A 17,108-nucleotide genomic window follows, 5' to 3' on the forward strand; every position below is an offset into this window, starting at 1 on the left:
ATAAAAAAAAAAAGAAAAGAAATTTATGACTTATCCAATATAAAACAGACTTTGAGATTCATAAACCAAAGAAAAAAGTGGGTTTCCAATGTATCTTAAGCTAACACTGTCATGTATAATAAAAACAGACCATCTTAAACTATGCTAGAATATATAACAACTTCTCCATATTAAAATAGAGAAAAGGCTCAGTTCTACATATAATTATCATATGTCTCTCTTAGGGTAAACATACAGAAAGTCACCAGTGGTGTACTCTTCAAAGAGAGAAAGGGAAAAGTTCCTTCAAAGTTCATCTTAGGCCCAAAGATGACATTTCTTCCCTGAATTAGTTAACAAACAGAAATCAACATTTGGGGAAAATCAAAGCGAAACAGGGGAAAAAATCATTTTCCAAACATCCTGAAAGGGCCGAATAAACCCCCTTACCCCCCACCCCAAAGCCAAATCCCAAAGCCTCTCCGCACTGACCTGCTTCTTCTGACCAATTCTATGGGCTCGGGCTTGTGCCTGCAAGTCGTTCTGGGGGTTCCAGTCAGAGTCAAAGATGACGACTGTGTCCGCTGAAGCCAAATTGATTCCTAGGCCACCAGCCCTTGTCGAAAGCAGGAAACAGAAGTCCTGTACACAATGCAATATACTACTTTATGCAGTGGCCTTCTCAGAAACAGTTTCACAGTCCAATAAGCCCTTATACCTGGAAACCCCTGCAGGTGTGAAGAAAAGTGAGATATGATGGACAAACTTTACGGAGGCTAAAAGAATGTCAGGGACTTGACGGCAGAGTGAATTTTCATTTGATTAAGAGGAAGAGTCAGTGCAGTGAACAAAGGAGTAAAGCAGAATCTAATAAGGCAACGGGAGCAAGAGAATTAGTGTTATCTCCTGGCTAAAACTAGTACACAAGAAGTAGGAAAAGGAAAAAAAACAGACAAACTTAATTACAACGGGGATCATTCATTCCAGCAAGTTACCTAGACAATTACTTTCTAGAGAAAGATAGATTATGCCATGGAAGGCAGCTAGTATAAACAAAGGCACTTTATTATGTAAATGTCCATCCATTTGTTAGGCAGGTGAGGAATATAGAAACACCGCACTAAACAGATCACATATTGGAACTGCTGAGAAGCACGGAATCCTCGATCACCACACAACACGCAAAAAGAAAAACAGGTGTGGCTGGAGAGTGATGTGTGAGATGACCCAGCACCGCCACAGTCCAGTTTCCACAGCAGTGATGCAAGCACAGCACACCTGCTGCATCTGGGTGCTCAGAAACACACAGAGACAGAGCAAAAGAATAAACTCTATAAGCGAGACAACAAAAGCCAAAATATTTCTACTTTCAGGGAATTTATCACCTATGTAAAAAGCTGACACCTTTCCGGCAAAGAAGTGGCACTCAAAGACTGGCAGCTTTGGGTTGTATCTTGATAAACGGGTATATTTAGTGCACATATGCAGATGCGACAAAAAGGTCTCCATGTTCTAACAGCCACGTTCAACAGCGTTATGCCACAGAAATAAAACTGGAGACGGCTGCCTCACAAGAACTTTAAACAACTTCAATAAAAAGCTCATCAATAGGTTGTGCCTAGGCACACAGTCTGAGATCCTTGGGAAGAAATATCAAGCACCACCACACTATGTGGACAGTTAAGGAGGAGATACCTAAAGCAAATAAAATCTGGGGTTTGAATGATCATATCAACAATTTTCTATGTCACTCTTTATTGAGGATAATATGAATTATAATAATTTGTTTGCAACTATTATTAAATTGACAGAAGTTAAAAAATTATGAAACTCAATGCTGCTAAGGGTGAGGTAAAAAGGAGAATATTCATACATAACACTATGAATATAAATTGTTTCAGAAAAGTAATTTAGCAAAGTGTATCAAAAATATTTTTAAAATGCCCATACCCTCTTATCCAAACATCCACCAATAATAAAATGGTTAAATAAATAATGGTGAAAGCATGACGAAATATTAGAAATTACAATTTTGTAAAATCTTTAATGACACGGGGAAAGGCTCAAAGCATAATTCTGAATAAAAGGTGAAAAAAAACACTATATCTGCAGCATGATCCCAATTAGATAAACAAATAAAGAAATCAATGTTTCCATCCAATATGAATGGACATACACCCAAAGGATGTGAATAGCAAGTTAGCAAGTTGTGTCCGGGATGAGGGTTTTGTACAATTTTTCTTCTTTGTACTCTTCACCATCCTCCAAACTTTCTAAATGGGCATATAATATTTTTCCCCCAATAATAAATATTTAATTTTTAAAACATTACAGAAAATGGTAGAAAACTTATATTCTACATATGGCCCTAGGGGGGACGAAAGCGATATAAAAAAATAACTTATTTTTTTTCCTGAGAAAAGGCAATATGAAACATTCAACTCATACTATTCTTTTTAAACTAAGAGTAGGAAACACAAAACCAATTTCAACAAATACTATATAATAAAAATACCTGACATTTATTGTGTGATTTCTATGTGCTAGACAATGTGATCAGCTCTTTATATTAATTACCAAATTTAAACATCACAAAATATTATGAAGTATTGGAACCAATGATTTTATAATTGAGGAAACAAGGAACAGGGAAAGAAGTGATCGGAATTAGATGATGACCAATGTCTTTAGTAATTCAATTCTTCTTATCCCTAACAATTCAAGAGTCTTGGTTCTAAATAGATTAATGCCCAAAGTCCCTCAAGAAGAAGTAAAATTTTAGGCTACAGAAATAGCCAGAATACTTATCTAACTAGGACTTCTACAAATCTATAGAGAGAAAGCATAGCATTCTGTTCTAACAGACACAGGCATTAAGAATTTTTACAGCTCTTCAGAAAGCCGGAAGCAAAGTCTATTCTATCTGTTTAAAAAAAAAAAAAAAAAAAAAAAGTGGCCCAGGCTCCAAAAATTAACATTCTCTCCAAAGCACTTCTAATTCTACTTCTCCACTGCTTCCTTCACCTCTATATATTATTATGGTTTTATGTACACTTAAGTTCTTCTCCTCTACTTCTCTCGAATCCCATGGCATTTGATAATTTGATATACACAAACTAGTTATTAAAGTTTCTAATTTGTCCTAAGTAGCTCTTCTATAGGTGCCCCCAAAACAACATACAATGCCAAATCTAAGCTGGACACTTACTGATTTAAACATGCTACTATTAGCCAGAGCAAAAACATTAAGTCACATCACATCAGGAGTCCAATAAACTTGAGACATGGCAAACGTACTTTTCGAGCCTTAATCACCAAAACAGTACAGATCAGAACCTTCCAATATATATGTCAAAATTAATCCTAATGGCCAACCCTCCCTGCTCCCCTTGCCTTACTGCTCTTCCAGACCCAGAAATTTGGTATGTGGAAGACACTGGAGAATTCCTCAGTTATTAATCAAAACCAGGGGAGATAAACAAGCATATATATGTTTTTCTGGAGTGACAAACAATAAAAATAGGCATCTTTCATATTAGGGATTTCTCATTCTCTTCTCAAGGCAGAATTGCCTGCAAATTATTTCTGAAACAGAAGACATTAAGCTGGAAAGACTTCCCTTGATACAGAACCCAAGCTCCCAAACAAAGCCATGCAAAGTATACCTCAGACCCATCTGCATTGAAGTGGTCCAGTGCCTGTTTTCGGATTTCTCCCTTGATGGAACCATCCAGACGCTGTAAAAATAAACCACAAGAAAATCATAAGGTAGGGAGATCAGCTACACTCAAAATAGAACACCAGACTTGCAATCTTTATCACCTGAACACCCACTGAGTAAAAATAACTGGAGTGCGCTGGCAAAGCGCTGAAGGGCTGCGCTTAAGGAGCGTACCCTACTTGACCCACGCTCTCCCGTTACAGACTTAAGGTCAGAAGCTTCTGATTCAAAGGGCTATTTAGGACCAGAATATCCACCAGGACCTATAAGGAGAAAAATGAAAACCTAACCTGTTCTTACAGGCTTGGTTTACTTCTTTATCTGGAGGTACTGTATAGACTGGGAAATAGTACCACTGGCCAATAATTAGTTCCTGCAGAAAAGTGATGCTTCTTAGCTAATTACATAATTTTGTTTGGAAAATATTTTGTTTAAACACTGAAAATGTTAATAATAATTAACCATATACCCAAGCTTTTCCAAAAATTACACTCTGAAATCAGAGAAAAGTATTCAAGCAGCCAAACTATACTGTCAATTCAAGAGAGCCTCTGGTATTAACTAGTGCATACAATTCTTTTATTAGGGCATGTATGTCTGTCCTGGGTACAAAACAATGTCACCATACAGAAACCATTTAATACATAAAACAAATGCTGAAGAATTACCACATATATGCTATATATTTTATAAACCATTTCTCACTCTTTAAAATCATTTTCACATTTCATTCTCTAACAATTACCCCTTGAGATGAATAAAATCACCTCATTTTACAGAAAGCAAAACTGACCCAAGAGGTCACTGGCTGGCAGCAGCATCCATGGAAGGACCTATATTTCCCCAGGGCAATCTGTCCAACAAACTCAAGTTATCTCACACATGGGAAGCCCCTTTCCTTCTTTCTCACTGACTACAAATTCTACTCAGAGCCTTGAACCAAAGATGTTTAAACGGGCAGGTTCAAAGCCTATATTTGAAATCAGAAAACCTAATGCCCTCCTTTTAATATTCCCATTAACAGAGGACATTAAGACAATTGCCTATAAGTCACCGATTAGGTACAACAGACCTGAAGAACCCTGGCTTAGTTATTCCCTATAGAAAAGAATGATGCATTCTTGATTTAATTGATATCATATGATTACCTAGAAATGAGAGCTCACAGGGATCAGATACACTGAGAGATAACTTTTTGCAGTGTGCTGTTTCTTGATAATAACCAAAGTATTATGCTTATTTCTAAGACAGCTGCTGAAAGACCACACAAGATATTCTGGATATAATAATGTTTTTCAGGGTATTTTGAAAGACAAACTGCTAATGAGTCTTAAAAGTTGGGCCTTCTTAGGAGATAATCACTGACTTCGATTTTCATTAATACCAATGTAATTAGATGTGTTGGTAGAACAGTCCATCCAAAGTTTAAAAAGAAAAATAATTTTTAGAAATAAAGCTTAAAAATCAAAGCACTATAAAAATATTATGCCAAAAGTCAAAGTAAATTGCACACGTCTACATATCTGTAAGTAAATCAGAGATAAGTTTCCAACAGATTAAACACCCAGAAAAATATTATCACAATGAAGAAATTTTTCCCCATAGGAGATAACTGAGTGACAATGAAGGCCAGTAGTAACAGCTCCACAGAAAAGAGGGGAGAGGCCCCCAACACTTGCTTCAGGGACCACAGGGTTTTAAGTACCACTCCTCTGCTGCATTCCCAGCCTCACAGGCAGCATCGATGTCTTTTGGGGTGAATATACAATACTGCTACCTCTCTTTTCTTTCTTTTTAGGATTTGGGCTGCTGGAATCAGATTCACACTTTTTTCCTCTCTACTTTTACCACAGACTTAGAGATGTACAGCACTACCTAACATACGTTTCTCTTGCCCAATTTTCCTTTCTCTAATCCTTCCCAGCCATCCCCCTGCAAGAAAAGAATGATTTTCACATAACCATTTTCATAGGGTAAAAGTTTATTAAAGGCAGGGAAGTAAAAATCAAGACTCTCCTGAAATTTTAACCTCAATTTTTTTCAAGCAAGAAAACTCTGTGGTTCTTCTACTTTAACAAGCAAGACATACAACTTGGGAGAGAGAGGGAGAGGGAAAGAGATACCTCCCCAATTACTGAACCACTTTACCTGGAAAGGATAGTGTTTAATAGTCAGGTACTCGGCCAGAATATCCAACATTCTCACCATCTGAGAGAAGATAAGGACTCTGTTCCCCCTTTCTCGAAGTCTCGTCAACAGTTTGTCTAACAGAATCAGCTTCCCACTGCTCCTGATCAGGGACTGAAGATTTAAGACATTCCAATCATTACGTTGAAACACATATTTCAATCTGCCCTTAACTGCTAAGAATTCGTATTTTAAAAATCATCTTTAAGCCTTTTGAAGTCCTCGGCAATCTGGTTGACCACCAATTTCTGAAATGTTCATTTCACCTAGTATCTGTGATACTATCCAGATTTTTCCTAGTTATTTAACTTTTTTCACCTATTTTTAAAGCTTTTTTTTGATGCTCCTTGAAGGGTCATCAAGGATAAAAAGGAGCATTTTGATGAAAAGCACCTGAAGAAACTAAATTGGTTTTGAGAAAATAATTATGACCAAGAGGAACTACGCACCAGAAGAATCTCCTGTCCGTTCTCCCTTTCGTTTTCTTCAGGGGGTTTAATCAGATAGCAGTGGTTACAGCATTTTTTCAGTTCCATCACAATATTAAGGAAACCAGATGTGCTGCCTCTTGTTCCTTTGGCAAGAGCCTTATAATTCCTGGTCAGAATCCATCTACAAATTAAAATGATAATGATTCTACTAGATACAAAGAAACTGAGTTGTGGGTACCACATTATAAGAAATAGTAGTACTACTGAAAAAAAAATCTAAGGAAGTTAAAAAAACAGAGAGGATATTTTATTTTGTATCTCCTGCCACCTAACCATGATCCTTTACATACATCTCTAGTCAGAATTGGAAACGTTAATGATTCAACTGGGTGTTTCAACCTCACTGAACACAGAAATATTAAAAGGAAACAATTCTCTCTCTCTATCCCTCCCCATATAGAAATAAATAAATGTGCACACACACATTGTATATAAAGTGTGTATATATATATACACACTTTATATATATATGTATATATACTTTACTTATACATAAGTGTGTGTGTCTATATACACTCAAGTTGAGTATTCCAAATCTGAAAATTAGAAAATTTGTTTTTAAAAATAAAAATACACCATGAATTCTTTCTAGTTAAGCAGTACTATAGAGCTTTTATTTGATATTATTGATCTTATACCCATCATAAAAATCCTACTTCTTAACTACACCAACTTAATTCATGCTACACACACAACAGTCTTAGAATAACAGTGCTAGTTTTGTAGTCCCTAATGAATTAATGGATCTAGGCAATGTTCACCATTAGTTGCTAACATCATAAAAAAAAAGTCCTCCTGTAAAAAATATACCTTTGCATTCTTATGACATAATCACACTCAATCTGAGCCTAATCAAGCCTCTACACTCATCTACGAGTATATAGAAAACACAAAGTTCAGAGCAAAATGTTAAAGGATGCCATAGAGCTGGAATCAACAAAATCTAGGCTGTGGTAAAAGTCTACGGAACATAAATTCAGCTTCTTCATTCAAAAAATTTATAAGGCCAAGCGAAAAAAATGTGTGTATGCATGTATATGGATATCACAACCAGGAAAATGTAAATACTTACTGGACGTTATAAAACTGCTGAGGAATTATTGGGTTTTTTAGACAAGATCACAGTATTGAAATTATCCTTAACAACAAAACAAAAAAAGCTCTTATCTTTTAGAGATATATATTAAACATTTATGATATGTACCTACATGTTTGAAAATGACCGGGGGGGGGACCAAGAAACTATACAGATGAACTAATACGGGCCATAAATTGATAATTAGAAAGATTACCAGATCTCTAACTTAAAAAGACTAACTTTCATGGCAATAAGTTCTTTTCCAGACCCAACTTTAAATCACCAAAATTAAAGCCCATGACAAGCACATTATATATCATGCTCTGTCCCAAATCCAACATTTTGGCTTTAAAATAGTATAACCCAAGCCAAGTACATAATTTCCCCAGGCCAACTGGAATGTTAGAAAGAAAAGGACATGCTCCCTGCAATACGGAGGTGAGTGCTTCTTCTTAACTCACACAGGCCCCTATATATGCCTCTCTTATTAAACAACACTGTGCTTTAATTATTATTTGTCTCTAGTCTGTTTTCCCTACCACGCAAGTCTTCTAGCAGGAGATATTTATTCATCTTCATATGCCCAGTATCTAGCAGGATGCGTGGCAGAAGCTTAATAAATTATTGAATGAAACAGGGACAAAATATATATGAATAAGTAAAATATGCCTATTTATTGATAGGGGGATTAGTGCTAATAATTAATATATACTTCAGATCACAAACATAAAGAAAAGCAAATTCTCACTTACCCAAATAAAAAAGAAAGAATAATAAACCTCCCTTTTTCCGACTGTAAATATATTGCTACTTAAATCTGTGTTTAGGATTCATTTAAAAAAGCACACAGTTTATGTATCAATTATCTATCTTATGGCTTCATGGTTCTATCTCAGTCCCTTTAGCCTAACCCAAACAAGAACTTACTTGTAATACTGTTTCTGAAGGGCCGACATCTCTACCCTGAGAATCTGTTCCACTTTGGCAGGAAGGGATTTCTCCACATCTTTTTTGACTCTCCGGAGAAGGAAAGGCTCTAGCACCTTATGAAGACTCTGGTAGCCATTCTCTCTCCCTTTGCCATGGTCTTCTTCAAAATCTTCCCAGAACTCAAACCTAGGGATGAAACAGTAGTATAGTGTTACTTAGTTTCATTGAAGAAAACATTTTTTTGACTAATATTTCTTTTACAAGGAATTGAATGAAAAAAAAAAAAAAACTGGAAAAAAAATGAATCTCTCCTGGACAGAGAATCACTCGAACTCTTGAATAAAAGAGAAGGGAAAGCAAAAAGGAAGGGGAAACCAAACTGATATCGGACTCCACTCATCTACACTAGATAACAGCAGGTTTCCAATTCTCACAGTGAATCTAGAGTTGATAAAATATTTCAGTATATATCATGCAATTAATATAAGTAAATAAGTTATTCTTATGAAATTTTATACAGAAAAATTAATCAAATTGTCTTTTAATAAGTTGCATTTCTTGGGAAAATAAAACTCAGAGGTAAAAGAATAATGAGTGGCAATATTATTACAGCTATCACTGCTCAAAGGCAAAAGTTCATTATATAACTTCCATCAATAATATTCACTTCATGGATTACAAAGTTAATGGATTATAATGATAGTAAACAAGACGGTAGCCCAGACAAGAAGATCCATAAAAGTGACCCAACTTTAACACTAACAGAACTTCAAGACATAAATTTTACTGATGAATTTAGAAACCTGTCACTCATAATTCCACCTAAACTCTATAGGTAAAAGTTTCTCATGTATAAATCTTAATTCAACCATGTTTATTTCACTAAAACTATAACAGAAATGCAGAATGGGAAATTAGGATAAAGTTACTTTTAAAAATACAAGATGAAGGAAACTTATTTCTTGAGGATTAAGAAAAATGTGCTTTATCTTGCCACTAGGAAGCCAACAAAGCGCTTGAAAAATGTAGCCTATTTTTGTGCACAGACTGAAGCTCAGTAAGTGAAGGCACACCATTAATCAACTGAGGCCAGACCTGGAAGCTTAATCACTGCCCCAACAGTCTGCCTTATGACGCCAGTGGCCCCAGTCAGCTGAAGCCAATCAAGTCCCAGACTAACAAACCCCAGAAGACTAACATTATCTACAACTACTCAAAATATTTTGCTCTCCAATAAGATGGAAGGTCAGAGACAGCACAAGCCAGCACATGCCAGCATTGCCAATGGACGTAACAGCCTCGACAGTCAACTGCCACTTCTGAACTCACATATGGCCAAGCATTTCATCAGCTATTGCTAGGTGGATCAACATAAGCCTTATTAACATCTGGAAACGCCTGAAACGATCATCTTCGGGGAAACAGATGAAATGATCTTTTGGAGTAGAGATCTAAAATCATTATTAAAGTCTACAGCCTGATAAAACTAAGGTAAATTGTATTTTGACATACTGCTATGCTATTAAGCAAACGCTTCAAGAACATACAATAAAATAAACGAGGAATCAAAACTAATAAGAAGATTAAAATGAACAATGTAAACTGAACTATCTCAAAGCTGGGTATGAGATCCCACACACGAAATGTATGAAGTGACTGGAAATCAGTAGGATTACTGCAGGTAATTTTCTGAATACCTGGGAGACAATCTCAAGAGGCTAATTTACCTAACATATTAAAATAAAACTATACTAGTCTAAAATATTAAATGTAAACTTTATTTACAAGATTTACTTCTCCCTACTGTTTTAGGCAACAAATATTTTCACCTGCCTACTATACTCGTGTTATATTAAGGTAGTTAATATGAGATAACATTTCTTTATATACATACACTAAGGAGAATGAATATGTGTCTGTTTGTATACAGAGATATCATCCATTCGTTTATGAACTATCTATGGCTGCTTTCATTCTGAACAGAGATGAGCAGTTATAAAAAAGACTGTATGGCCTATAAGCAAAAATATTTACTATCAGATCCTTTAAGAAAAAGTTTGCTGTCCCCTAAAACAAACAATTACTAATTTCTAAAATTAGCTATGTAAAGGTATAAGCTCACAGTGGTGAATATATAAAGATGCCATGCCACAACTGGAGATTATCTTAGATATATCCTAGCTCTCAACTTCCACACATATGTCTCTCACAAAAGTAGAAACAATTCTGATTTTTAAAAATTAGAAGACATCTGAAGACATTTTTGGCTGTCACAACAGAACAGGGGGTTCTACTGGCATACAGTGAGTAGAGGCCAAGGGTACTGCTAAACATCCTACAATGCGAAGGACAGTTCCCCATAAAAAAGAATTATCCAGCCCAAAATGTCAAGTGCCAAGGTTGAGAAACCCTGCTCTAAAAGAAGGCAGAGGAGGGAGGAGTGTGGAAGGGGCTCTTCTGCAGAAGTACACTGTAGTGAAGACACCTGTAATAAAAAGGTGTTTAAGCCTGTTCCAGTAACACCTGTAGTGAGGGCAGCACAGTCAGGGTGGTCAAGTTTCTCTACCCATCTTCTAAAGAGACTTAAATTGTCCTTCACAAATAAAGGTCAAAATAGAACAGCCAGACACAAATAAAGACAGAATCTCCTGGTAACAGCCTTGCCTTAAGAGAAATACTAAGGGAAGCCCTTCAGACTAAAAGAAAGTGATACCCAGTGGCGACTTGAACCCATTGAAAGAAATGAAGATCACTAGAAATGATCAAATATATGGGTAAATATATAAAAAAAAGAATGAATATGTTTTTGTCTTTTCTGAATTTCCTTAAAAGACAAACCTATGTAAAGCAATAATATCAGTGTATTCTTGGGTTTATAACCTAAGAAGAGAGGTAAAAATGGAACTAATGGAACTATGGTGGAGCAAAGTCACTACGTTTTATAACTGAGTCAATATTAAGCTGAAGATGACTATAGTAAGTTAACATGTATACAATAATCCTACAGCAACCAATTAAAAAAAAAATTTTAAGTAGCGAAAAATTAACAGAAGAATTAAAACGGCACACCGAAAAAATATTTGCTGAAACAAAAGAAAACAGTAAAGAAGCGATAGGAAAAAAAGATAAGACATGGGAAATAAACAGCAAAATGGCAGAAATAAATCCAACCATATTATATTGTTAATTTTATTTTTTATTTTTTTAAGGCTAGTCAAGTAAAGCAATGGGAGTGAAGAAGGAACAAAGGAATCTGTGACCAGTTGTGATCAATTAGTTGTAAATATCACTGCACTGGACCAGCCTCATTAATTACATTAAATGTGAATGGACTAAAATATTCCAATCAAAACACAAAGATTGTTGGCTATAATCCCAGCACTTTGGAAGGCCAAGGCAGGAGTATCGCTTGCTTGAGGCCAGGAATTCAAGACCAGCCTAGCCAACACAGAGACCCTGTCTCCACAAAAAATAAAAAATCAGCCAGGTGTGGTGGCACACACCTGCAGTCCTAGCTACTTGGGAGGCTGAGGGAGGAGGATCACTTGAGCCCAGGAGTTTGAGTCTGCAGCAAACTATGATTGCACCACTGCACTCCAGCCTGGGTGACAGAGCAAGACTCTATCTCTTAAAAGAAAAAAAAAAGACAAAGATCGGTCTGGATGAAAAACTTAAAAAAAAAAAAAGGCAGATCCAACTATGTGTTATCCATAGCAGACATATTTTAGAGACTCCTCAAAGAAAAAAATAGGTTGAAAAGTAAAATGATAAAAAATGATATATCACACAAAGAATAATTAGCTCAAATGATGGGAAAGGGTATACAATGCAAACAGTAACCAGAAGACTGATGAGGAGCTATAATAAAATCACACAAAATAGACTTAAAATACAGTATTACTAGAGGCAAAGTGGGACATTTCATAATGGCAAAAAAAGGTCAACATATCAGGAACATGTAAACAGTAACAAACAGAATCCCAAATTATATGAAGGGAAAAATGACAACTAAAAGAAGCTGAACATTCAATACTACAGTTAAAAATTAAAATATTTCATTCTCAATAATTGCTAGTACGACTAGACAGGCAGCCAGCAAAGATATAGAAGACCTGAACAACACTATTAACCAAGGTGACATAATAGACGTTTACAACACACTCTACCCAACTAAGGCAGTATAGACATTATTCTTTGCAAGAACACATGGAACATTCTTCAGGATAAAAAGCATACTAGACCATATTATAACAAGTTACAATTCAAAGCATGTACAAAATGGAATTAACAAACCATTTGGAAAATCCCTAAATATCTGTAAGTTAAACAACATATTTCTAAAAAACCCATGCTTCAAAGAAGAAATCACAGGAAAAATCAGAAAACAGATGAAACTGAATGAAAATTAAATAAAACACAAGATTAGCAACATTTATGGGATGCAGTTCAAGCAGCACATAGACATTTAAACTCCTAGATTAGGAAAAGGGAAAAAAGGGCCTAAAATCAGTAATCTAAACTGTACCTTCAGAGGAAAAGAGAAAATTAAATGAAAAGCAAAGGAAGGAAAAAATAAAGATGAAAATAGAAATAAATGAAACAGGAAAAAACAGAAGAAAATGCCAATGAAGTCAAAAGTTAGTTCTTTGAAAACATTAAATTCTTAAACCCTTAGCTAGACCAAGAAAAAGAGATAAGGCACAAATTACGAAAATCGAAAACTTATTGTGACCACTATTGATTCTTCAAAAATTAAAAAGGATTATGAGGGACTACTATAACTTTATGTCAATAAATTAGACAAGTTATACAAAACGGATAAACTCCGAGTTAGACACCAATTAACAAAACTGAGTTAAGATGAAATAGAAAACTTAAATAGTCCTATAACTAGAAATTGAATTAGTCATTAAAAATTTTCCCACAAAGAAAAATGAAAGCCCACAAGCCATGTAGCCACACTAGTAAATTCTGTCAAATACTTAAAGAAGTAACTCCAAACTTATTAATGCATAAACTTTCAGAAAACAGAGAAGTAACACTCTCCAATTCATTCTATCATCCCATTACGAAAACCAGGCACACACCACAGAAAATTTTTAAAAAATAAAAATAACGAGGGACTAAAATCTCTCAAAAACATACACGCAAAAATCTTTAATAAAATATTAGCAAACTGAATCCAGTAACATATGAAAAGGATTAAACATTACGAACAAGTCAGATTTATGCTAGGAATGAAGGGTGGCCTAATGTCTAAAGAGCAACTAATATAATACACACCATATTGGTAGAATAAAGGACAAAACCACATGGTCATCTCAAGAGACACAGGAAAAACAGCATTTGACAAAACCCAAGACCCATTCATTATAAAAACTCTCAAAAAGTAGGAATAGAAGAAAACTTCCTCAACCTGATAAAGGATATCTACAAAAAAATCTATGGCTAACACCCTGCTCCCACCAATTCTATTCAACATGGAGGTTCTCGCCAGTACAATAAAGCAAGAAGAAACAGGCCGGGCGCGGTGGCTCACGCCTGTAATCCTAGCACTCTGAGAGGCCAAGGAGGGTGGATCGCTCAAGGTCAGGAGTTCGAGACCAGCCTGAGCAAGAGCGAGACCCCATCTCTACTAAAAAACAGAAAGAAATGATCTGGACAACTAAAAATATATATATAAAAATTAGCCAGGCATGGTGGCACATGCCTGTAGTCCCAGCTACCTGGGAGGCTGAGGCAGAAGGATCCCTTGAGCCCAGGAGTCTAAGGTTGCTGTGAGCTAGGCTGACACCACAGCACTCTAGCCGGGGCAACAGAGCAAGACTCTGTCTCAAAAAAAAAACAAAAAACGAAGAAATAAAAAGCATCCACATTGGAAAGCAAACTTTTACATGTAGAAGACATGATTCTGTATGTAGAAAATACTAAGAAATACAAAGAACAACCAAAAACCAGTGGAAATAATAAGTGTATCAAGTTTGCAGGTTACAAGATCAATATACAAAACCGAATTGTAGAGTTCTATACTATAGTACAATGTGAAAATTAGATTTATAAAATTCCACTCAAAATATAATAAATTTTTAAAAAGAAATGTAAGATTTGTACACTGAAAACTACTGAACGCTAAGAAAAATTATAGATCTAAATAAATGGAGAAAATATTCCATGACCACAGATTAGAAGAAAAAATATTAACAATTCTACCTTGTGCTCACTTCGGCAGCACATTTACTAAATTTGGAACAATACAGAGATTTTTAAATTAAATAAAAGAAAAAAACCAATTCCACCTTAATTGATATACACGATTCAACACAATTTCTATCAAAATTCCAGAAGATTTTTTTGTCCAGAAATTAATAAGCTAATCTGAAAATGTAGATGGAAATAAATGCAGGACATCGAGAATAGTCAAAACAATTCTGAAAAAAGAAGAATAAAGGTGGAACTTAAACTTCTCCATTTTAAAAAGTGGTATTAAACTACACTAATCAAGACAATGTAGTATTGTCATGAGGACAGAAATATATACTAATAGAACTGACAGTCCAGAAATCGGTCATTACATTCACAGTGTCAACTGACTCCCAACAAAGATATCAAGGAAATTCAAAGTAGAAAGGATATTCTTCTCTACAAGTGGTACTGGAACAATTTCCTAAATTCTTCTACCAAAACAATGAACTAAAGCCCTCACACTTCACACTATAAACAAACAGTAATTCAAAATGGAACACAGACCTAATGTAACAGCTAAAACTTCTAGAAGAAACTAAAGAAGAAAATCTTTGTGTCCTTAGATTAGGCAAATCTTAGATATAATATCCAAAGCACAATCCATAGAAAGAAATTGATAAATTATACCTCGTCAAAATTAAAAACTTTTACTCTTCAAAAGACAACATTAAGAAAATGAAAAGACAAGCCACAGATTGGGACAAAATATTTGCCCGTATACAAATCATGTACAGATGCTCCTCGACGTACAATGAGGTTATGTCCTGACAAACTCACCGTTAAATTGAAAATATCATAAGTCAAAAATGCATTTAAGGAGTCTCTCTGAACCTATTCTGGTTCGGGGGGCTGCCCAATAAAGAAAATTTTAAAATATTTTAAACACACCTTATCTACTGAACTTCATAGCTTGGCCTAGCCTACCTTAAATGTGCTCAGAACACTTATGTTAGCCTATAATTGAGTATAATTATCTAATACAAAGCTATTTTATAATAAAGCATTGAATATCTCATGCAATTTATTGAATATTGTATTGAAAGTGAAAAACAGAATGGTTGGTATGGATACTCAAAGTACGGATTCTACTGAATGTGTTATAACTTTCACACCATTGTAAAGTTGAATAATCATTTGTCAGGGACCATCTGTACTGATAAAGCATTTGTCTCAAGAATTTTTTTTTTTTTTTTTTGAAACACCTGGCTAGAGTGCAGGGGCATCATCACAGCTCACTGCAACCTCCAACTCCTGGGCTCACAAGATCCTCCTGCCTCAGCCTCCCAAGTAGCTGGGACTGTGTGCCACCAAGCTCAGCTAGTTTTTCTATTTTATTTAGGGATGGGGTCTCAGTTGCTCAGGCTGGTCTTGAACTCCTAGGCTCAGCCTCCTGCCTCAGCCTCCCAAAGTGCTAAGATTACAGGCGTGATCCACCACACCTGGCCTCTAGAATATTTTTTAAAAAAGAAATATCAATGTGCAGATGGAAGAATTTAAAAAACAGTAAAAATTTAAAAATCTGTTTAATAATAAGACAAACAATCCAACTAAAAAAATGGCAAAAGATTTAGACATTTTACTGAAGACATACAAATGGCTAACGAACACATGAAAAGATGTTCAAAATCATTAATCACTATGGAAATGCAAGTCAAAACCACGAGATACACAACCACCAGAATGGCTAGAATAAAAAAGACTGACAATACACACTAAGTACTGGTGACAACATAGAGAAACTAGAACCTTCAAATGTTTCTGGTAGGAATATACAAGGGTATAGTCACTTTGGAAAACTGCGTGGTGGTATACAAAAAGTTAAACATAAACTTTCCAGACAACCCAGCAATTCCACTTCTGAATATCTAAGCAAGAGAAAGGAAAACGTATGCCCACACAAAGGTATAACAGCCCCAAAATAAAGCAATCCAAATGTTCATCAATTGGTGACTGAATAAGTATGCAACGAAATATTATTACCCACTAAAAGAGAACAATTACTGATAGGCTCTGACAGGGATGAATCTCAAAAAATTATGCTAAGTGAAAGAAGTCAGAAACAAAAGCCTACATGTTAGGATTCTGCTTACATACAATTTCTAGAAAAGATAAATCTCTACAGACAAAAGCTGATTAGTGGCTACCTACGGTTAGAGGTACGAGAGATTAACTTCAAACAGGCACGAGGGAATTTTTGGGGGTGAGGGACATGTTACAAAACTGGATTATGGTGATGGTAGCACAATTCTGTAAATCTACTAAAAAATAATAAATACAACAGTGTATTTTATAGCATGTAAATTATCTCAATAAAGCTATTTAAAAAAATATTAATGATACATAGGGCAAGAAACCATTACTATGTTGTTCATCAGGCTATCCAAAATGCCTGGCTCAGTGCATGGCACACAGTAGATACTCAAATCTTTTCTGAATTTAAAAAAAAAAAAAGATTATGGAGCATCTACCTGTCAATTGG

General features: G+C 35.3%; 1 protein-coding gene across 4 annotated transcripts in view; it reads right to left on the reverse strand.

The window, feature by feature from the left end:
* CHD2 (chromodomain helicase DNA binding protein 2) overlaps positions 1–17,108 on the reverse strand; it is a 115,638-nt gene that overhangs the window by 46,840 nt on the left and 51,690 nt on the right. For all 4 annotated transcript variants that reach the window (XR_001137471.1, XM_012643753.1, XM_012643751.1 and 1 more), the window contains 5 exons: positions 8,384–8,572; positions 6,337–6,499; positions 5,849–6,001; positions 3,645–3,716; positions 472–621 (listed from right to left, as the gene is read on the reverse strand). Coding sequence is in view for 3 of the 4 variants with exons in the window: in XM_012643753.1 (XP_012499207.1) it covers positions 472–621; positions 3,645–3,716; positions 5,849–6,001; positions 6,337–6,499; positions 8,384–8,572 (727 nt within the window). In the remaining variant the exon portion in view is untranslated. The remainder of the gene's footprint in view (positions 1–471; positions 622–3,644; positions 3,717–5,848; positions 6,002–6,336; positions 6,500–8,383; positions 8,573–17,108) is intronic.

Source organism: Propithecus coquereli, unplaced genomic scaffold, assembly GCF_000956105.1.
Source record: "Propithecus coquereli isolate 6110/MARCELLA unplaced genomic scaffold, Pcoq_1.0 Scaffold20, whole genome shotgun sequence".
NCBI classification, from domain to species: Eukaryota; Metazoa; Chordata; class Mammalia; order Primates; family Indriidae; genus Propithecus; species Propithecus coquereli.